Source organism: Hyperolius riggenbachi, chromosome 3 (genome assembly GCF_040937935.1).
Source record: "Hyperolius riggenbachi isolate aHypRig1 chromosome 3, aHypRig1.pri, whole genome shotgun sequence".
Classification (NCBI taxonomy): Eukaryota; Metazoa; Chordata; class Amphibia; order Anura; family Hyperoliidae; genus Hyperolius; species Hyperolius riggenbachi.
This window is the reverse complement of record NC_090648.1, coordinates 39,788,376-39,810,529: the sequence shown is the minus strand read 5'-3', so window position 1 is coordinate 39,810,529 and position 22,154 is coordinate 39,788,376. Positions and strand designations below refer to the sequence as shown.

The 22,154-nt window shown below is 45.8% G+C and overlaps 2 protein-coding genes across 4 annotated transcripts in view; one reads left to right on the top strand and one right to left on the bottom strand.

The window, feature by feature from the left end:
* Positions 1-22,154, bottom strand: part of LOC137562553 (uncharacterized) — a 247,734-nt gene that overhangs the window by 150,872 nt on the left and 74,708 nt on the right. The gene's annotated exons all lie outside the window — the stretch shown is intronic.
* Positions 14,015-22,144, top strand: LOC137562554 (uncharacterized). 2 transcript variants are annotated; one of them, XM_068274008.1, is made up of 6 exons: positions 14,015-14,235; positions 17,044-17,223; positions 18,527-18,707; positions 18,895-19,089; positions 19,257-19,349; positions 21,795-22,144. In XM_068274008.1, exons 2-6 carry the CDS (start codon positions 17,044-17,046, stop codon positions 22,103-22,105), a joined length of 960 nt encoding a protein of 319 aa, XP_068130109.1. In that variant the 5' UTR covers positions 14,015-14,235; the 3' UTR covers positions 22,106-22,144. The 2 variants fall into 2 exon arrangements, with proteins under 2 accessions (XP_068130109.1, XP_068130110.1); XM_068274009.1 differs by lacking the exon at positions 14,015-14,235 and having other exon boundaries at positions 14,748-17,223.

Genomic DNA, 22,154 nt, shown 5'->3' with positions numbered 1-22,154 from the left:
GAAAACAGACATTTCCCGCATTTAAAAGACAGTTTTCCCTTTGAAACTTTAAAATCGATTTTCTCAAAAACTATAAGCTCTTTTTGCTAAATTTTTTTTTCCTCTTGTACCCACTCCCAAGGTGCACATACCCTGTAAATTTGGGGTATGTAGCATATAAGGAGGCTTTACAAAGCACAAAAGTTCGGGTCCCCATTGACTTCCATTATGTTCGGAGTTCGGGTCGAACACCCGAACATCGCGGCCATGTTCGGCCTGTTCGGCCCGAACCCGAACATCTAGATGTTCGCCCAACACTAGTTATTATCAGAGTCCTTAAACAACTTCCCCTTGACATTCTCCCACAGTACCCAAAATAGTGGAAAGTCTCGACCCAATATAACTTGGCACATTAGGTTTCTTACCACTCCGACGTCGTGAGTAATTGTCCCACAGTCCGTTGAAATCGACACTGGCACCACAGGATAAGTCTTTGTGTCTCCGTGAATACACACCACCTTAAGCGGCTTTAGCACAGTGTCAATAGTTCCAATCAGATCAGCATGCACCATGGTTACCATACTGCCTGAGTCCAGCAAGGCTTTGGCAGGTACCTGGTTCACACTGACGGGACACACAAAACTCTCCTGGCACTCTGCCAGGCATACCTCCTGGGCAAAAAAAAGGACACCCTCCGTAGTACGTCACACTGCATGGGTTCCTCCTGCAGTGGACACTGGGCTCTGGTATGGCCCCAAGCAGAACATCTCCAACACTGGATCACACCTCCCTTCCGGGGTGTAGCCATAGCAGGTGGCAACCCCTGAGCAGATTTTGGGAATACTTCCCTATTTCTGGTGATGCTGGTTGCGGGGTTCCGTGAAGCACCCTTTCCAGAGTCAGGGAACCTTGCAACACGGGGTAAGATGGGGCCCGCCTGGCCCTTTGGAGAGAGTAGATCTTCCACTACGGTATATCTCTCCACCAACTCCACCAGCTGCTCTGCTTTTTTGGGGTCTGCATGACTGACCCATCGCTGTAGTCCCACTGGCAAGGCACGCAGAAAACGATCCAGCACGAATCGCTCCACCATCTCAGGCCCGGTAAGTACCTCTGGTTGCAGCCACTTTGTCGCCAGTTGGATAAGGTCATACATCTGCGATCTGGCTGGATGCTCCATCCGGTATTGCCAGCTGTACACCCTCTGTGCCCGGACCGCTGTTGTTACACCTAGTCGGGCCAGGATCTCTGCCTGTAGTCGATCATAGTCGAGGGCGTCTGCAGAGTTGAGATCGTAGTAGGCCTTCTGGGGTTCTCCCGTCAGGAACGGTGCAAGGATACCAGCCCATTTGTCTTTCGGCCATCCTTCCCGCTCTGCTGTCCTTTCGAACGTTTTCAGAAAGGCTTCCACATCATCGGTGGGGGTTAGTTTCTGCAGGAAGTGGCTGGCTCTCACCATCGCCTGCTTGCTAGGGGCAGCTCCTGCTGTCTCTCTCCCCTGGGCCAGCTTCTGCACTGCCTCAAGCAGGATTTTGGCTTGCGCCTCTGAGGCCTCTCGCAGGGCTTCCGTGGCTTGCTGTTGAGTCACCATACTCGCCTGCTGAGACACCATACTCTGCTGTAGCTGCACAGTTGCTAAGGCCATTTGTTTCAGCAATTCCTCCATCATGCATACAAGGAGACTGGCCCTTTAAATGTCACTTTTTAAACGGAACTTTTTCTTTTCCTGCAGTGCTGCGCTGCCCGCATCCTCCACCAGTTGTGAAGTTTAGAGGGGGTCGCAGCCAGCACGCAGTACACAGATGTATAAAACAAAGTCCGTTTATTGTGCAGTAGAAGAAAACAGCTTCAATGCAGCAGTAATAACTGGAAAATAACAGTTCAGCTTACTTCAGCTTGGTAATATACAGTCCAGCAGGATCAAACAAAGTTCAGTTTTCATCAGGCCAACACCATACAAACAACAGACAGGGTATGGTTTGGCTTCCATCAAATACTCCAATATTCCTTGTCAGGAGCTTCCATAGCATACTTGCTACTCCTTCAACACCTCTCCTCAGACTGCCTCTGAGGCTGCTTCTTAAGCATAAATTTGCATCTCATCAATACCATAATTAGTGAGACTCTCAGCCTCACTGACAACCAGGTGTGTACCTAGGTGGGATGGGAAGGCCCGCCCCTTCCTTCCCTCCCATCCCAGGAGTCCGGCCCTGATGGCCCCTACAATATATATATATATATATATATATATATATATATATATATATATATATATATATATATATATATATATATATATAAGCAATAGCATGCATGGCGGCACGAAATTAAGCGGACATTATGCAAAATTGTACGCAAAATTACAATGACTATATGAAATCAATTGCATTTACAAAATCGTAATTACATTTAGGCGTAATTGCGAAAATGTATGCAAAGTTTTGCGTAATTGTAATTAGCTGATTACGATCATTACTAATTATATAGATAGACAGATAGATAGATAGATAGATAGATAGATAGATAGATAGATAGATAGATAGATAGATAGATAGATATAGAAGAGAGAGTAAAGACTCATACACACATCAGACCAAAGTCTTTGGAAAATGAAAGATCACAGACCAATTTTACCCCCTTCCATGTAGTACAAGAGCCATACCTACACAGTCTATTCTATGGAGCTGAACTTCCCATCAGACAGAAATCTTAGCAAGATGCTGCACACAAAGATGCTGTACACATGCAACAGATCAGTATCTGCAGAAGATCAGTTCCTGCAAAAGATCTGTTCCTGCAAAATGCATTCATAGTCTATGATATCTGCAGATCCTCATACACACCTTGTTTAACAGACATTCATCTGCAGATCAGATCCACCAGGATGGATTTTCAGATCTGCAGTAGAGATGTAGCGAACGGTTCCAGGCGAACTTTGGGGGTTCGCGTTCGCCTGCACCAGGCGAACTTTTGCGGAAGTTTGATTCGCCCCATAATGCACTATGAGAGTCAACTTTGACCCTCTGCATCACAGTCAGCAGGCACATTGTAGCCATTCAGGCTACACTAAGCCCTGGAGCCCCACCCCCCCTTATATAAGGCAGGCTTGCCGGCCATGACACTCACTCGTGTGCCTGCTAGAGACAGACTAGGGAGAGCTGCTGCAGACTTGTTCTCCTAGGGCAGATTAGTTAGGCTCTTGGCTTGCTCCTGGCTGATTGTTATTGCTAAAATAGCACCCCTCAACAGCTCTTTTGAGAGCTCATGTTTTCCTGATGTGGTTTTTTTTTGTGTGTTGCTCACTGACACTGACATTATACAGCCCTATCTGTTGCAGCTGGACCTTGGTAATTGTTATTACTGTGCCAGCCAGGCCCTGCCTAACTATCTATACTGGGACACCTACCTATGCCTACCTAACTACTGGGGCACCTACTTACCTATACGGGGACACCTACCTACTTACCTATACTAGGGGACCTACCTATGCCTACCTACCTATACTGGGACTCCTACCTATGCCGAGCTAACTACTGGGACACCTACCTATGCCTACCTACCTATACTCGGTCTCCTACCTATGCCTAGCTAACTACTGAGGCACCTACCTATGCCTACCTACCTATACTGGGACTCCTACCTATGCCTAGCTAACTACTGAGGCACCTACCTATGCCTACCTACCTATACTGGGACTCCTACCTATGCCTACCTACCTATACTGGGTCTCCTACCTATGCCTACCTACCTACACTGGGTCTTCTACCTATGCCTAGCTAACTACTGAGGCACCTACCTATGCCTACCTACCTATACTGGAACTCCTACCTATGCCTAGCTAACTACTGAGGCACCTACCCATGCCTACCTACCTATACTGGGATTCCTACCTATGCCTACCTACCTATACTGAGTCTCCTACCTATGCCTAGCTAACTACTGGGACTCCTACCTATGCCTACCTACCTATATTGGATCTCCTACCTATGCCTAGCTAACTACTGAGGCACCTACCTATGCCTACCTACCTACCTATACTGGGACTCCTACCTATGCCTACCTACCTATACTGGGACTCCTACCTATGCCTTGCTAACTACTGAGGCACCTACCTATGCCTACCTACCTATACTCGGTCTCCTACCTATGCCTAGCTAACTACTGAGGCACCTACCTATGCCTACCTACCTATACTCGGTCTCCTACCTAAGCCTAGCTAACTACTGAGGCACCTACCTATGCCTACCTACCTATACTGGGACTCCTACCTATGCCTAGCTAACTACTGAGGCACCTACCTATGCCTACCTACCTATACTGGGACTCCTACCTATGCCTTGCTAACTACTGAGGCACCTACCTATGCCTACCTACCTATACTCGGTCTCCTACCTATGCCTAGCTAACTACTGAGGCACCTACCTATGCCTACCTACCTATACTGGGACTCCTACCTATGCCTAGCTAACTACTGAGGCACCTACCCATGCCTACCTACCTATACTGGGACTCCTACCTATGCCTACCTACCTATACTGGGTCTCCTACCTATGCCTAGCTAACTACTGGGACACCTACCTATGCCTACCTACCTATACTGGGTCTCCTACTTATGCCTAGCTAACTACTGAGGCACCTACCTATGCCTACCTACCTATACTGGAACTTCTACCTATGCCTAGCTAACTACTGAGGCACCTACCCATGCCTACCTACCTATACTGGGATTCCTACCTATGCCTACCTACCTATACTGGGTCTCCTACCTATGCCTAGCTAACTACTGGGACTCCTACCTATGCCTACCTACCTATACTGGGTCTCCTACCTATGCCTAGCTAACTACTGAGGCACCTACCTATGCCTACCTACCTATACTGGAACTCCTACCTATGCCTAGCTAACTACTGAGGCACCTACCTATGCCTACCTACCTATACTGGGATTCCTACCTATGCCTACCTACCTATACTGGGTCTCCTACCTATGCCTAGCTAACTACTGGGACTCCTACCTATGCCTACCTACCTATACTGGGTCTCCTACCTATGCCTAGCTAACTACTGAGACACCTACCTATGCCTACCTACCTACCTATACTGGGACTCCTACCTATGCCTACCTACCTATACTGGGACTCCTACCTATGCCTGCCTACATACAAGAAGATAATAAGGTCGTTGCTTCATTGTGGATAGACCAAATTCGATCAGCTGGACAGTCACTGTTGTTCTATCATTGAGCTACCACAGCCCAGCGACCATATGGGCTGGAAAACTGCCACGGCCTGCACTCTGGCCATGGTGCGCACCGTTCTAAACGGCCGTCACTACACAAACAGCTGTTTGCGGTGTGTTACACAGTGAGTTTGGTGTGTAAGTGTGAAGCAGAACTCTAATTGCACTCCCTGATTGATGTATACACATGCAAGATGTTTGAAAGCACTTTAGGCCAGCAATTTAGCATTCAATGTGATTTCTGCCCTTAAAACGCTGCTTTGTGTCAAATCCAGATTTTTCCCCGGGGCTTTTGGTGTCTATCCCACTCATCCATGCCCCCCTCCAGGTGTTAGACCCCTTGAAACATGTTTTCCATCACTTTTCTGGCCAGCATAATTTATTCTATTTTTCAAAGTTCGCCTCCCCATTGAAGTCTATTGCGGTTCGCGAACTTTTACGCGAACCGAACCTTCCGCGGAAGTTCGCGAACGAGGTTCGCGAACCGAAAATCGGAGGTTCGCAACATCTCTAATCTGCAGATGATTGTCTGATCTGCAGATGAATGTCAGTTAACCACCCTGGCGTTCTGATTAAATCGCCAGGGTGGCTGCGGGAGGGTTTTTTTTAAATAAAAAAAAAAACTATTTCATGCAGCCAACTGAAAGTTGGCTGCATGAAAGCCCACTAGAGGGCGCTCCGGAGGCGATCTTCCGATCGCCTCCGGCGGCAAGAAATAACACGGAAGGCCGCAATGAGCGGCTCCCCGTGTTTCGCTTCCCTCGTCGCCATGGCGACGAGCGGAGTGACGTCATGGACGTCAGCCGACGTCCTGACGTCAGCCGCCTCCGATCCAGCCCTTAGCGCTGGCCGGAACTGTTTGTTCCGGCTACGCTGGGCTCGGGCGGCTGGGGGGACCCTCTTTCGCCGCTGCTGCAGCGGCGATCAGGCAGCACACGCGGCTGGCAAAGTGCCGGCTGCGTGTGCTGCTTTTTATTTGGTGGAAATCGGCCCAGCAGGGCCTGAGCGGCAGCCTCTGGCGGTGTTGGACGAGCTGAGCTCGTCCAGACCGCTCAGCAGGTTAAACAAGGTGTGTATGAGGATCTGCAGGTATCATAGACTATGAATGCAATTTGCAGGAACGGATCTTTGGCAGAAACAGATCTTTTGCAGATACTGATCTTTTGAGTCTACAGCATCTTTGTGTGCAGCATCTTGCAAAGATTTCTGTCTGATGGGGAGTTCAGCTCCATAGAAAAGACTGTGTAGGTATGGCTCTCATAATACATGGAAGGGGGTAAAATTGGTCTATGATCTTTCCTTTTCCAAAGACTATGGTCTGATGTGTGTATGAGCCTTAAGGGAGGACCACTAAACACCATGAAACTTTTTATAGGGGAGGAAGGGAGGACCGCTAGACAAAAGGGAACTGTATAGGGGAGGGATGAAGGACCACTATACACCAGGGAACTGTATAGGTGAGGGAGGGATGAAGGAATGTTATAAGGGAAGGAGGTGACCATTAGACATTTTTTCCTAGTGTTCAATTTAGGCCCACATTTGGCCCACTTTATATTTGAGTTTGACACCCTTGGCCTAGAGCAGGGGTCTCAAACTCGCGGCCCGCGGGCCATTTGCGGCCCTCGGGCCAAATCGGAATCGGAATCGGATGTAAAAACCGATTAAAAAGTGGAATCTGAATCAAAATCGCATGCAGTGTGCAAGAGGCTTTATAGTTCGCTTCAGTGCTCCCAATTAATCCGCCGCATCCCCGCTGCTAAACGAGGGCTGCAGAGCCCCCAAATTGCCCGGGGGGCAATCCGCCGGCATTTCCTGGAAGGGGCAGAGCTTTCAGCTTCAGCTCTGCCCCTCCTGACGTCAATCGCCGCACGGATCGCCGCCTCTCCCCGCCCCTCTCTGTGAAGGAAGAGTGAGAGGGGCGGGCAGAGGCGGCGATGCGCCGCGATTGTGAAATTCCTTATGCGGCCCAGCCTCATCCTGACTTTGCCTCCTGGGGCCCCCCAGGTAAATTGAGTTTGAGACCCCTGGCCTAGAGGAAGGAAAAGCCAAAAGAGCAGAAACTATCTCCCAGATTGATATGATCAGCAATCTTAGCTTTGGAATTGGATACCCTTCAAAGAAAAGAAAACATCCAAACACTTCTTAAATGCAAAGATTGTAAAGAATAAAGGCACATATTTTACATCACCCTTTGGGATTGTACAATGATAGTTACATAGTTACATAGTTATTTTGGTTGAAAAAAGACATACGTCCATTGAGTTCAACCAGTATAAAGTACAACACCAGCCTGCTCCCTCACATATCCCTGTTGATCCAGAGGAAGGCGAAAAAACCCTTACAAGGCATGGTCCAATTAGCCCCAAAAGGGATAAATTCCTTCCCGACTCCAGATGGTAATCAGATAAAATCCCTGGATCAACATCATTAGGCATAACCTAGTAATTGTAACCATGCATGTCTTTCAATGCAAGGAGAGCATCTAAGCCCCCTTTAAATGCAGGTATAGAGTTTGCCATAACGACTTCCTGTGGCAATGCATTCCACATCTTAATCACTCTTACTGTAAAGAACCCTTTCCTAAATAAATGGCTGAAACGTTTTTTCCTCCATGCACAGATCATGTCCTCTAGTCCTTTGAGAAGGCCTAGGGACAAAAAGCTCATCCGCCAAGCTATTATATTGCCCTCTGATGTATTTATACATGTTAATTAGATCTCCTCTAAGGCATCTTTTCTCTCGACTAAATAAACCCAGTTTATCTAACCTTTCTTGGTAAGTGAGACCTTCCAGCCCACGTATCAATTTTGTTGCTCGTCTCTGCACCTGATCTAAAACTGCAATATCTTTCCTGTAATGTGGTGCCCAGAACTGAATTCCATATTCCAGATGTGGCCTTACTAGAGCGTTAAACAGGGGTAACATTATGCTAGCATCTCGAGTTTTTATTTCCCTTTTAATGCATCCCAAAATTTTGTTAGCTTTAGCTGCAGCGGCTTGGCATTGAGTACGATTATTTAACTTGTTGTCAATGAGTACTCCTAAGTCCTTCTCCAAGTTTGATGTCCCCAACTGTATCCCATTTATTTTGTATGGTGCTAGACCATTGGTACGACCAAAATGCATGACTTTACATTTGTCAACATTGAATTTCATCTGCCATGTATGTGCCCATATAGCCATCCTATCCAGATCCTGTTGCAATATGACACTATCTTCCTGAGAGTTGATGATTCTGCACAATTTTGTATCATCTGCAAAAATATCAACATTGCTCGCTACTGCATCTACTAGGTCATTAATAAATAAATTGAAGAGCACTGGACCCAGTACAGACCCCTGTGGGACCCCACTGCTAATAGTCACCCATTTTGAGTATGATCCATTGACCACAACTATTTGTTTTCTGTCCATTAGCCAGTTCCCTATCCATGCACACAGACTCTTCCCCAGTCCTTGCATCCTCAACTTTTGCACCAGACTTTTGTGATAGTAGATAGTAGAATAATAGTAATAGTACTGTACAGTTCTAGTAAAAAAAAAAATATTTTGTAATACCGTATAAACCAAAACATTTTTTATCCTAAATGCTCTGCGAAGCAAAGTCTCAGATTTATATTCAGGTCACAATACCAGGGGCCCTATGCAATTAACTTTTCCTCCTGAGATCTCTCCTAGGTGAAATTTTTAAACTTGCCAATAAAATGCCTTTTAAGGCTCTAATCACACATGCGTTTTCAAAATTGCTGGAGTGATTTTTCCATGATTTCACGCGGAAAAATCACTGAATGGTGCAGTGATTTTGTGGCGATCGCGTTTAGCGCTTCTATAGCACTGAAACGCGATCGCCTGGAAATCGCCTGAAAATGGTGCAGGCTACGCGTTTGCTTTTGCCGTTTTTGGCAGTTTTTGGGTGAACTGCGGCGATTAGCACAAATTGCCCAAGTGAGAACGGGCCCATGGGGTTTCATTACGCTAGCGCTTATAAAAAGCGCTAGCGTTTGAGCGTTTTGCCGAAATCGCGGCAAAACGTTCTAGTGTGAATGGGGCCTAAGTCACTAGAAAGCAAGGAAATACTGAAAATAATTTTCATAGTATTGTTTTACCTACTTTTCAGTACTTTTTCAGTTTAAAGAGACTCTGAAGTCTCTAAAAAAACATATTTTTTTTATTAATCTCTTCAATACATTAGTCCTAACTAAACCGCCGCATTCCCGCTGCTCTAAACTATCTTAATCCCCCCAAACTCCCCAGGGGGCAATCCGGGCAGCGCTCTCGTGTGAGGCAGGGCTATGAGCTGCAGCTCTCCCTCACACGCGTCTGTCAGCCCGGATCGCCGCCTCTCCCCCGCCCCTCTCAGTCTTCCATCACTGAGAGGGGCAGGGAGAGGTGGAGATCCGCCGCTGACAGACGCGTGTGAGGCAGGGCTGCAGCTCATAGCTCTGCCTCACACGAGAGCGCTTAGGGCAGCAAAATCCACGACCAAGTCGTGGATTTTGCAGGGGAGAGGGAGGGGGGAGTTTGGGGGGATTAAGATAGTTTACAGTGGCGGGGATGCGGCGGTTTAGTTAGGACTAATGTATTAAAGAGATTAATGAAAAAAAATACGTTTTTTTTAGAGACTTCAGAGTCTCCTTAAAAGTGAAAAGTTATTTTAAATAGAAGAAGAAAAATTATCTCCTAGGAGAACACTCAGGAGAAAAGGGAATTGCAGATGGGCCCAGGTGTCTAGTGATCAGGGGCGGACTGACAACTCATGGGGCCCCCGGGCAATAGGAGATTATGGGGCCCCCATACCAGTGTTTCCCACCTTTCACGTTATATTTTTACAGACTAAGATATAATAATTTATTGACAACAGTAAATATGTTATATTGTGATATTGTACACTGACAAAAAAATGGGTGTGGTCACGCAACAGAATGTGGGCGTGGTCATGGGTGGGGCAAAATATACATGACCTTAGCAGTGGTGTAAAAGGTCTGCTGGGGAAGTTTGAACTCTGCCATAGTGTTTCCCCCCAAAATACATGTAATCTGACAGCATTTCACCAAAAATCCATGCAATATGGCAGTCGTTCCTCCAAAATACAGATAATATGGCAGTCGTTCCCCCAAAATAGACGTTATCTGGCAGCAGCGGTTCCCCCAAATACACATAATTTGGCAGCGGATCACCAAAAATACATGTAGCAGCAGTGGTTCCCCCAAAATACACAGAATCTGGAAGCAGCAGTTCCCCATTATACACAATCTGGCAGCGGTTCCCCAAAAATACACATAATCTGGCAGCTGTTTCTCAAAATACACTTAATCTGGCAGCAGCAGTTCCCCAAAAATAGTTAATCTGGCAGCAGTTCCCCCAAAATAGGTGCCCCCAGTATAGGTAACCAGGTCAAAAGGTATCCCCAGTGGAAGTATCCAGGTCTATAGGTTTTCTCAGTGCAGGTATCCAGGTCTATAGGTGTCCCCAGTATAAGTAGCCTAATCTACAGGTGTCCCCAGAATAGATAACCAGGTCTATAGATGTCCCCATTTAAGATAGCCAGGTCTATAGATGTCCCCAGTTAAGATGGCCAGGTCTATAGGTGTCCCCAGTATAGGTAGCCAGGTCTACAGGTGTCTCCAGAATAGGTAGCCAGGCCTATAGGTGTCCCCAGTATAGGTAGCCAGGTCTATAGGTGTCTCCTGTATAGATAGCCAGGTCTTTAGGTGTCCCCAGTATATGTATCCAGGTGTATAGGTGTCCCCAGTATAGCCAGTTCTATAGGTGTCCCCAGTATATACAGCCAGGTCTATAGGTGCCCCCAGTATATACAGCCAGGTCTATAGGTGCCCCCAGTATATACAACCAGGTCTATAGGTGCCCCCAGTATATGTAGCTGGGTCTATAAGAGCCCCCAGTATATGTAGTCAGGTGTATAAGTGCCCCCAGTATATGCAGCCAGGTGTATAGGTCTCCCCAGTATATGCAGCCAGGTGTATAGGGGCCCCCAGTATATGCAGCCAGGTGTATAGGTGCCCCCAGTATATGCAGCCAGGTGTATAGGTGCCCCCAGTATATGTAGCCAGGTATATAGGTCTCCCCAGTATATGCAGCCAGGTGTATAGGTCTCCCCAGTATATGCAGCCAGGTGTATAGGTGCCCCCAGTATATGCAGCCAGGTGTATAGGTCTCCCCAGTATATGCAGCCAGGTGTATAGGTCTTCCCAGTATAGCCAGGTCTGTAAGTCCCCCGAGTATATGCAGCCAGGCTTTTAGTGTCTCCAGGAGGGGAGACAGCCAGTGAAGGAAGGCGATGTGCATAGCAGCGGAGAAGGGGGGAAGTTTCCCCCCCTTCTCTCACCTTGGGGCCCCCTTTCCTGGCTCTCCCCTCCGTAATCTGCAAAGTGTCGCACAGCTGGAAGCGGCTGACAGCGGGCGGAGACTTACCGCTGTTCAGCCACCGGAGGGAGCGCTGATCTGCGTGCCGCTAGTCTGGGCTTCTCAAGCCCACACTAGCTGCACACAGATCAGCGGTGCCGCTAGTCTGGGCTTCTCAAGCCCACACTAGCTGCACACAGATCAGCGATCCCTCCGGTGGCTGAACAGCGGTAAGTCTCCGCCCGCTGTCAGCCGCTTCCAGCTGTGCGACACTTTGCAGACTACGGAGGGGAGAGCCAGGAAGGGGGGCCCCAAGGTGAGAGAAGGGGGGGGGGAAACTTCCCCCCTTCTCCGCTGCTATGCCCATCGCCCTCCTTCACTGGCTGTGTCCCCTCCTGCTCAGGGTTCTCTGGCGGGTGGCGGGCCCCCCCCTGACCACGGGCCCTCGGTCCGTGCCCGAGTGCCCTAATGGTCAGTCCACCCCTGCTAGTGATCACATCTCTCTCTCCCATACAGCATACCTGCTTTCTCCTATAGTATGTGTTTTCCTGGTGTCTAGTGGTCACATCTCTCTCTCCCATACAGCGTACCTGTTGTCTCCCATAGGATGTGTTTCCCTGATGTCTAGTGGCTACCCAGCTTCTCTCCCAGCATACCCTTTCAGAGTGTACTGAGGCAGAGGAAAAGCATCTTACCCGATCCTGACATGCAGCACATGACTCCTCCTTGTGTTCCTTCGTGTCAGATTTTACCTCTAGTGTTTGCTCACTAAAGTCTCAATAGAGTTTACTAGCCAACCCGCGTCGTAGCATACGCCGCATCTATCTATCTAATAGAGTACGTGCCTCAACCTTGAAGCAAGAAGAAGTAGGCTTTCCATGAGAAAATGTATGCGTGCTCAAACACCAAGTTTAACCCTAGCAAGACTGGCTTTGCAAATCCGGCCTAATTGGCTATTCATGAGGCAATGCTCATGCAAATATGCATTTGCTTTCGCATGCCAAACTATGCAGGGTCAAAAAACCAATACTGCAAAGTGCTCTCTCGCTGCCTGGGAACCACAGCGGCACCCCGGAGTGGGAGGCTGGGAGGCGCAGCCGCCCCCCCCCCCCCCAAGCGTGGCCAGCGCTGGGAAGAGCCGTCCGCACCCACCTCCTAATATTAAACACAGCCACTTACCTTAACGTCCATTGGGTTCTGCTACATGCGCATTAATTTTCTCATGGAAAGCATTTTGTGCAGTTTGTATCCTTTGGAGGCAGTTGGTGGATGGCTTGCTCCGAGGGTGTGAACCCTGAAGTGAGTGCGCCTGTCCTCCCCCCCCCCTCTGGAGTGCTGTATGTGAGCCAGCCCTGAGCTCTAAAGCTCGGGGTGACCCATGCTTCACTCCTTTCTCATGTGGTGCCCCCAAATTAATGCGCATGTAGCAGAACGCAATGGACGTTAAGGTAAGTGCCTGTTTTTAATATTGGGAGGTGGGTGCAGACGGCTCTCCCCGGCGCTGGCCACACTTGGGGGGGGGGGGGGGGGGTCGTCCAGACGTCCACGCCACCCAGCCTCCCCCTCCGGGGTGCCGCTGTGGTTTCCAGGCAGTGAGAGAGCCTGGGACCCTGCGTTCCCCCCAGTTGTATAAAAAGGGGGCATTGGGAATCCTCCCCATGGCGCTCCTGGAGGCCTGGAACACACCAAAAACTGCTAGCAGATCCGCAAAATGCTAGCAGATTTTGAAACGCTTTTTCTTATTTTTATGTAGCATTTCACCTAGCATTTTGCGGTTTTGTAAAGCGTTTTTGGTGTAGTAGATTTCATATATTGTTACAGTAAAGCTGTTACTGAACAGCTTCTGTAACAAAAACGCCTGCAAAACCGCTCTGAACTACCGTTTTTCAGAGCGGTTTGCGTTTTTAATATACTTTACATTGGAGGCAGAAACGCCTCCGCAATCCAAAAAATGCCTCACCTCGGGAGTATGCGTTTCAGCAAAACGCCTCCCGCTCTGGTGTGCACCAGCCCATTGAAATACATTACCCAAGCGTATCCGCAGCCGCAAGTGGATCGCAAAACGCTGCCGAACCGCTCTGGTGTGCACTAAGCCGGATAGTGCTAATGTAGCATGTAGCAGGGTGACTGCTTTATGGTATTGGTTTGTGCATGCATTTGCATGAGCATTGCCTCATGAACAGGCATGGTCGGAATTGCTGAATTCCGATTCCGTGGTAATTCCGTGTTCCGTCGATCCGGAATTCCGCTACCGGGTCATTCCGGCGGTATACGGAGCTGTTCCGCGGAATTCCGTGGAATTCCGACGGTATACGGACTTCAGAAATGTATATTATGCGGACTTCCGTAATTTACGTAAGCGTAACTCAATCCGTTTTTTTTCCACATTTACTGATTGTTTTTGGTTTCTTCTGCCTTTTATGATGATATGGAGATTGTTTTAAGAGTGTAAAGTCAATAAAATTGTTGTATATAGTCTCAAATGTGTTAACAGCGTACTTCCGTAAAAAAATTCCGGAATTCCGCCCACGTGCGCTGGGGGCGGAGGTACCGTTGCGGAAGTTCGTCATTCTTTACTTCCAGCCCATGCAGTGTTTGGAGTGGCCCAGTGAGAGTGACCTGAGAGAGACTGTCTGCACTGCAAACTGTTATTGTGGTAAGTGAGTAGTATACTTTTACATATATGTTTATGATGTGATGAATGCAATTAGTACATTTTGTTTTAGTTAGAGAAATGTTACCATTTTTGTTTTTGACCCTCCCTGACCTGTACATCATTTGTATATGGCCCTGTTTCCACCATAGCGAATTCGCATGCGACGTCGACATGCAGATTTGCTTAGTGTATTGAAGTGGCTGGGGCTGTTTGCACGCGTGCGTCGTGCGTGCTTGATTTGGCGGCGGGCCAAATCTGCACGACGGTATTGCAGATTTTGCGTGCTTCTGGAATCCGTGCGAAACGCCGCTAATGTATTTAATAGGAAAAACGCATGCGTTTTCTTGCATTAGTTTTCCCCCGCGATTTTGCGTGCGATTTCGCACCTTTTCGAATCTTAAACTACCCTGGCAGTGTCATGGTTAATTTGGCAGTGTCCTGGTTAAAATTGCACGCGAAATTGTGGTTAAAATGCAATCATGTTGCATTTGATGGCGATTTGTGGCATGCACTTTCACGGCATGAAGTTCCCTTCGCGGGCAAGCTGGGCATGTTGGGCCTTTTTTATTTTTCCAGAGCCCATGGTGGAGGAGGGCCGGCAGACCGACACAACAACCCCCACAGAGTACAACCAGATTGGCAGCAGATTTGCCCACAAGTGCACTCAGATTGTTTGCAGATGTGTCCAAAAAAATGCAGTCAGATTGATTGAAACCTGTGCCCACAAGTGCATTCAGATTGGTTGAAAAACATGTGCCCAAATAGCAGTAAGATTGATCCTTGATGTTCCCACAAAGTGCAGTCAGATTGGTCGTAACGTGCGCACAAGTGCAGTCCGATTGGTTGAAACATGTGCCTACAAAATGCAGTAAGATTGTTCGCTGATCTTCCCACAAAGTGCAGTGCTATTTTTGTATGTGCAGATAGGCCGGTTTCCTCCCGGGTTCAGTGGTGCACTAGGATCTGAGTAGATCATAAAATAACAAACAATACTAGCTAAGCTATGTGCAGATAGGCCGTTTTTTCTCCCATTTTTACTCCACTGCACTATGATCTGACTACTAGGTCTGAGTGCTATGTGTGCATTCGCAACAGTAGACAATTGGCAACTGTGAGCGGCGGCCTTATATGTCAGAGTATATTTACAATCCCCGACCATGATCTCCCAGCCAATCTCCGTTATCAGACAGGCATGTCCCGAAGTCAGCTGACCGTCTTGTCAGCTGATATTCCTTCTCAACGCATAAAGAAGACAGCTGCGTTGATTGCGCGTGCGTGTATGCCGAGTCCTCCTATGCAGTGTGGACAAGGCAGAACACCGCACGTCGCCAGCTCCAGATGACACCAACTCTCCCTCCGCGTTCCCAGAGGAGAAAGCAGCGGCAGTGCTGTATTCCGCCACAACGGTAATTTTCTTATTCATTACAGATCCCTAGCCACGTCCGTAATTTCTAGCACTGTAGAAGCATATGAAAGTAGTAGATAATAGATATCCACTTCCGTAGTAGTGATTTGTAACTATATAAGTAGAGATGTCGCGAACCGCCGATTTTCGGTCCGCGAACTTCCACGTAAGGTTCGATTAGCGCAAACCTCCACAAACCACAATACACTTCAATGGGGAGGCGAATTGCAAAATGTAAAAAACATTACTATGGCCATAAAAGTGATGCTAAACATCTTTTAAAGGGTCTAACACCTACAACCCCAGGTGGAGGAGCGGGATACATGCCAAAAGTCCCCGGGAAAAATCTGGAATTGACGCAAAGCAGCTTTGTAAGGGCAGAAATCACCTTGAGTGCTAAATGACAGGCCTAAAGTGTTTTAAAACATATTGCATGTGTATACATCAATCAGGTAGTATAATTAATTAGTGTACTGCTTCACACTGACACACCAAACTCACTGTATAACACACTGCAAACAGCTGTTTGTGTATGCAGTATGAATTGCAACGGCTGTCGCATCAACACAAGTGCAGTAATAATGGGTATTACACTACTGATACAGTTAGTAACTGGATGTGGTTGGCCTGGCAGTGGCAGCCAGTATGATTTGCAGCGGCTGTCAGCGGTAGACAAGTGCACTGATAAGGTTGTTACTGCTAATAGTCACTGGGATGTGTGTGGTGGGCCTAACAGTGGTGGCAGCAGGCAGTATAAATTGCAACAGCTTTGGCAGCCAGCAGTAACACAAGTGCAGTAATATATACAGTTGAATTCAAATCAACATAAAAAAAAAAGAGGATTAGTTTGCAAAAGAACTGTTGTGGGGGGCTGTTATAGCGACATCAATTAGCCAGGAGCAACTTAACAAGCAAGGAGCATAACTAATATTTTCCTATGAGAGACAGTCTGCAGCAGCTCGCCCTACACTCACTAAAGCAGGCACACGAGACAGCGTAATGGCCGCCGCTGCCTGCTTTTTATTAGGGGGGCATTGTCTCCAGGGGATAGCGTATTCTGATTGGCTAGTTTGGGCCTGCTGACTGTGATGTAGAGGGTCAAAGTTGACCGTAATGGAGCATTATAGGGTGAATCGAACTTCCTGGATAGTTCGCGTTTCGCCGCAATGCCGAACACCCGGAAGTTCGGCTTGAACCGTTCGCCGGCGAACCGTTCGGGACATCTCTATAGATAAGCATTTATACAATAGTCATTGTACAGACTATATTATATAATGCTATGTTGCTGTCTTTGTCTCTAAACAGAAAACTCATAGCAATTAAACATGTTTTGATCAGAAAAATGTTTTCGTATGTGCAAAAACATATTATATTTTTCAATGTTATTTTTCATTGACTTCTAGATGGCTGCTGCTGCTGAAGCCGTTGATGGAGGGAGGAGCAGGGCGTCTGCTGCTGCTGCTGAAGACGCCGCTGATGATGGGAGGAGCAGGGCGTCTGCAGCTGAAGCCGCTGACGGTGGGAGGAGCAGGTCGTCCAACACTCGGCGACTAAGAAAGAAGGAGAAAACCTTCATCATTAAAGTAATTTTTTTTATATTTCTCCTTACTGTATTAATCCATGAACCCAAAAACTCATTAATATCAAAGCTGAATATTTTTGGAAGTAGTTTTTATTCTGTTTTTAATTTTTGCGATTTTAGGGGGATATCAATCTGTGTGTGCAGATGACTTTTACTGTGCACAATTATTAGGCAACTTAACAAAAACAAATATATACCCATTTCAATTATTTAATTTTACCTGTGAAACCAATATAACATCTCTCTCCAGTGATAAATACCAGCCCAAACCAGTACTCCACCTCCACTCTGCTGGCATCTGAGTCGGACTGGATCTCTCTGGCCTTTACCAATCCAGCCACGGGCCCATCCATCTGTCCCTGTGGCCCATGAAGAAGACTCACTCTGATTTCATCAGTCTATAAAACCTTAGGACAATGAGTCTTGATATATTTCTTGGCCCAGCCTTTATTTTTCCAGGCGCTTCTTGCGACCCTGTTGACTATTTTGAATGAAACGCTTGATTGTTCGATGATCACGCTTCAGAAGCTTTGTAATTGTACGAGTGCTGCATCCCTCAGCAAAATATCTCATCGATTTTGGACATTTCTGAGCCTGTCAAGTACTTCTTTTGACCGATTTTGACAAAGGAAAGGCAGTTACCTAATAATTATGCACACCTGATACAGGGTTTTGATGTCATTACACCACACCCCTTCTAATTACAGACAGAGATGCACATCACCTAATATGCTTAATTGGTAGTAGGCTTTTGAACCTATACAGTTTGGAGTAAGACAACATGCATGAGGCCTCTTTTCCACGAACTGTTGATAGGCAGTGAAATGCCTTTCAAACTCTCACAACCGCTCGCTGACGCTTGGTAAGTGCTCCCTGCTGGCTGCTGCCTGGCAACTGCTCACTGCTGCCTGGTAACTGCTTGCTGAGCACACAGCTCAACAGTTCGTGGTAAAGAGGTCTAAGGATGATGTGGTCAGAATACTCATTTGCCTAATAATTCTGCACTCCCTGTAGTACCCCGAAGATTTGCAATGGAAGGGCTTAATGTTCAGACTACACAACTACGCCCCACACACACTCAAGTCAACTCAACATCGTTCTTTTAGGCTCTCATAACTTTGATTTAAAATTCACTTACAGATAATCTCCTTGTATTGTTCACACAGTTGATAATACTGATAATAAGTCAATTCAACATTTAATTTACTTTCAGCAGTGTTGTTAGTACCATAGCAAGAGATGTATGTATTGTAAAGGTTTTTTTTTTGTTGATCATTAATTTTTTATTTTTTTTTATGTTGCAGACTATGTTAGGGTATGACACTGCGAAGAGGGCGGCGAAGAGGGAGGTGATGGACCGGCTGCTGCAAGTCCTTCAGACTACTTACCACCGCACGTGGTCGGTTAAAAAAATTCAGACAATGTGGTCTGACTTTAAGTCCAAGACCCCACGTGCGGTGGCGAAAATAAAGTCTGACCTTGAGTGTAAGTAACAAATGTTTTTTTTCATATATGTAGCGGGATGTGTAATTTTTTTTCAACCTTGTTAATCCTCACGATTTTCCAATGTATCAGTGGCTTTATACTCTTATTGTTATGCAATGCACTGTTTAACCTTAGGTAATATCTTCTTCTATCTGTATTTTTAAAACAATCTCACATTTTTTTTTAGTGGATGGGTCTCAGCGCCGCAGGCGGTCCCGTCGTGCCTCTGCTCCTCCCTCTTCCAGACAGGGATTGGATCCTGCTGCTGTCCCCTCCCCTGAAGATAATGATGAGGAGGCTGGACCCAGCACCAGCCACAGATCAAGAAGTCGGCAGCGCCGTGGGCAAAGGCGTGCCCGTGGCCGGAGCCTGTCTGTGGCATGTAAGTATTTTATAACAAAGTTTTAACATTAATCAAATGAAAGTGGTACGTCTGTAAGGAAGGAGATTAGTACATAATTTAATTTTGCACAGAACTATGTTTTTTTTTTTTCTCTCCAAGAAAAAAAAAAAAAAGTTGCATGATGCCATGTTTTCTTTTTATCGTAGCATCTATCTCTGTGCGACTTCGCAGGCGCAGGCGCGGAAGACGACAGAAGTCTTCCAGCAGGCCAGAATCTGGTCAAAGTGGCACAACTGTGTGTAAGTAAAATGTACTGTTGTACAAAGAAGTACACACAAGACGGAATGTATCCACATATTTATAACAGTACTAACTTAACTCTTTTTTTGTGTGTGGAGGGGGAAATAAAAGTTGTACCGAGTGTTTAATGTGAAAAAAATTCCACTTTCAAATCATCTGCTGGCCAGTGACCACTGACCAGTTTGTTTTCTGTACACTGTTTGTTGTTAAAAGTCAATATTTATTACAAATATTGATTGCCACTACAAGGCCCAGGGAACTAACATGCGATGTAGTAAATTTGATAGTTACAATGATATAGTAGAGGTTCTTTGAGAAGTGTTTTTATCGTTATTGCTAATTTTCATTATGTATATAGTGCCAACATCTTCCTCTTCGATGCACAGAGTATATTGTGTTGTCAGTTATCTGACAAAGACTGTACGTGCACACAATGTACATCATACCAAAGTCCTATGTCTGTATTGCCCTCTATTCAACTACTTTTATCAAACAGTGTACAAAGTTTCTCATAATTTACCACATCAAATTTTGCTTTTGAGAAAGTCTTATCGATGTGTATAACGTTGCATCTAGAAAACATTCAATAAATATGTAACACCTTACTTAATGCAAAATTATATTTTGCTTGTGCGTTACATTATTAAACCTTTTACATGGTATTTGATGCAGTGTATTGATTTGCGGACGTTGTAGTGCATGTATCGTATGGTAGTCTAGAAGAATGAGTTATAGGAGGAAAACAATACAGACAGAAGGAAGAAATTAAAGGAACACTATCTAGAAAAAACTCGGCAGTTAACATGTTACAGATGACAGGTTTTGGGCCAGTCTACCTGTTTTTAGGGGTGATTCCCAAGGCTTTATTTGTTTTCAACAGCATTTACTGAACAACAGTTTACAAATATAACTGACAACATAGTGTGCAAGTGACGAGTAGGGAGACCGGCTGTTATCTTGCCATTTTGGCAGTTCAACTGCTGTTCATGAAATGCTTTTGAAAACAAAGAAATCCATGAGAATCACCCCATGACGGTGATGGATTGTGCCAAAAGCCGTCGGTTCTGTCAGATGTTTACTGCCTACTTATTTCAAGATAGTTGTCCTTGAAGAACTCCAGCCCGAAGTTGAATGGATTGGAATCGTAGAAAAGTAAGAGCACTGACCCACCACCACATCACCCTGCTTCCAGATTACAATACCTCATCCAGCCAGTGATTATGTCCATCCATAGTGAAACTAGTGTATCATCCCTAAATATTATGTAAGCCGGGAAGCCCATGGTTTAATTTCACAACTTGAAATGAAACTTTATCCCTAAGTGGCCATAAATAAATTGTACATACTGGGCCAACATATCAATTTAAGAAATGTTGACAAGCTTCAGTACTATGGCAGTATGCACGTGTGTAATGGTAGTTTAAAGGTATTCCTTATCCACTAGCCACAACAATTTCTTCAACATTTATGTGTCTTTTTTGGATTGTGATTTTGCGATACACTAATTTTGGCAGTCATATTTCATTAGTCATACTTTTTGAAAAACAATGAGTATGTATTTTGATTCTGGATGAGATCATTCATTGGCAAACTTAGACATGAGTAAACAGTGACTTTTCGGCTTATAAAAAGCATTCATCGGAGTGGTTCCTGACTAACAATGAAAAACACACTTTCTGTACACTGACATAAAGTTTAACAATTTTTCTGCAAAGATAAATGTAATTATACATGACTTAAATGTTACTCAGTCAGAGAACACTTTTCCTGCTATCCAAGCTGAGTTGATAAGATCAACATTGCCCTGAATGAAACGTAACGTACACTCTGGTGACTGGCTAGCCATTGTAAATTCCAAGTTCAAATTGAAACTGGGCTAGTCACATCACATCACATGCACCATTAATTCTAAGCTAAAGAGAATTGTGGCATTTCAAACCAACGTATGCATGGGGAAAAAAAAGAATAGTGCCAGTAAACACCATCTTACAAAGCATATGACACAAACAATGAAGTAAAAAATTTAAATAAATCAATCATTTTGCGCATTGATAAACCCATTGTACAAGCATGAGAGGTTCTTAACAAGAGTCCTAGTTTAAACCAGGTTGTACAGATTTCATGAAATGTGTACATTTTGAATCTTGTGTACATCTCATTTTTTCCTTTAGAAGCCACCCATGAATACAGTGAATGTCAATGTATAAGTTGTGTTTTCAATGTGTTTGTCATGAAAAAGTACAACGAAAGTATTATAATGTGAAAAATCACTGTTTACTTTTCTCGAATCTAGCCTAACCAATCAATGCTATCACTGGGTTTCATAATGCCTTGCTTTTACTGATGGCTGATACGGTACCACACTCTACTGTTTATTCTTTTATTATCAGTTTTTGTTCATGCGTAGTGTAATATTTTATTTTTCTCCATCTTTTTCTTTACAGCTTCTTCTCATTTCGAGATTCTGGCCGGCCAAGTCTCAACCCTGCAGCAGGAAGTGGTGGTTCTGACTTCCACTGTTCAACAATTAGAACAGTGGAAGTCAGAACAACAAACGACTCTTCAGCAGCAGCAGGCGGACTTTGAGGAGCGACTTCGGCAGCAAGAGGCAGCTTTCCGCCACCAACTGCTGCAACAAAGGCAGGAGATGGAGGGCCAAATTGAGGAGCAAAGGCAACGCATCCTCGCTTTCAGGGAGGAGGCAGGACAGCTCCATGACTATTTTGGACAACTGGCAGGTACAAGGAGGATGTAATGTTGGTCCTGACTCCTCCTGGGTTCCGAATTATATCCAGTGGCTTGCA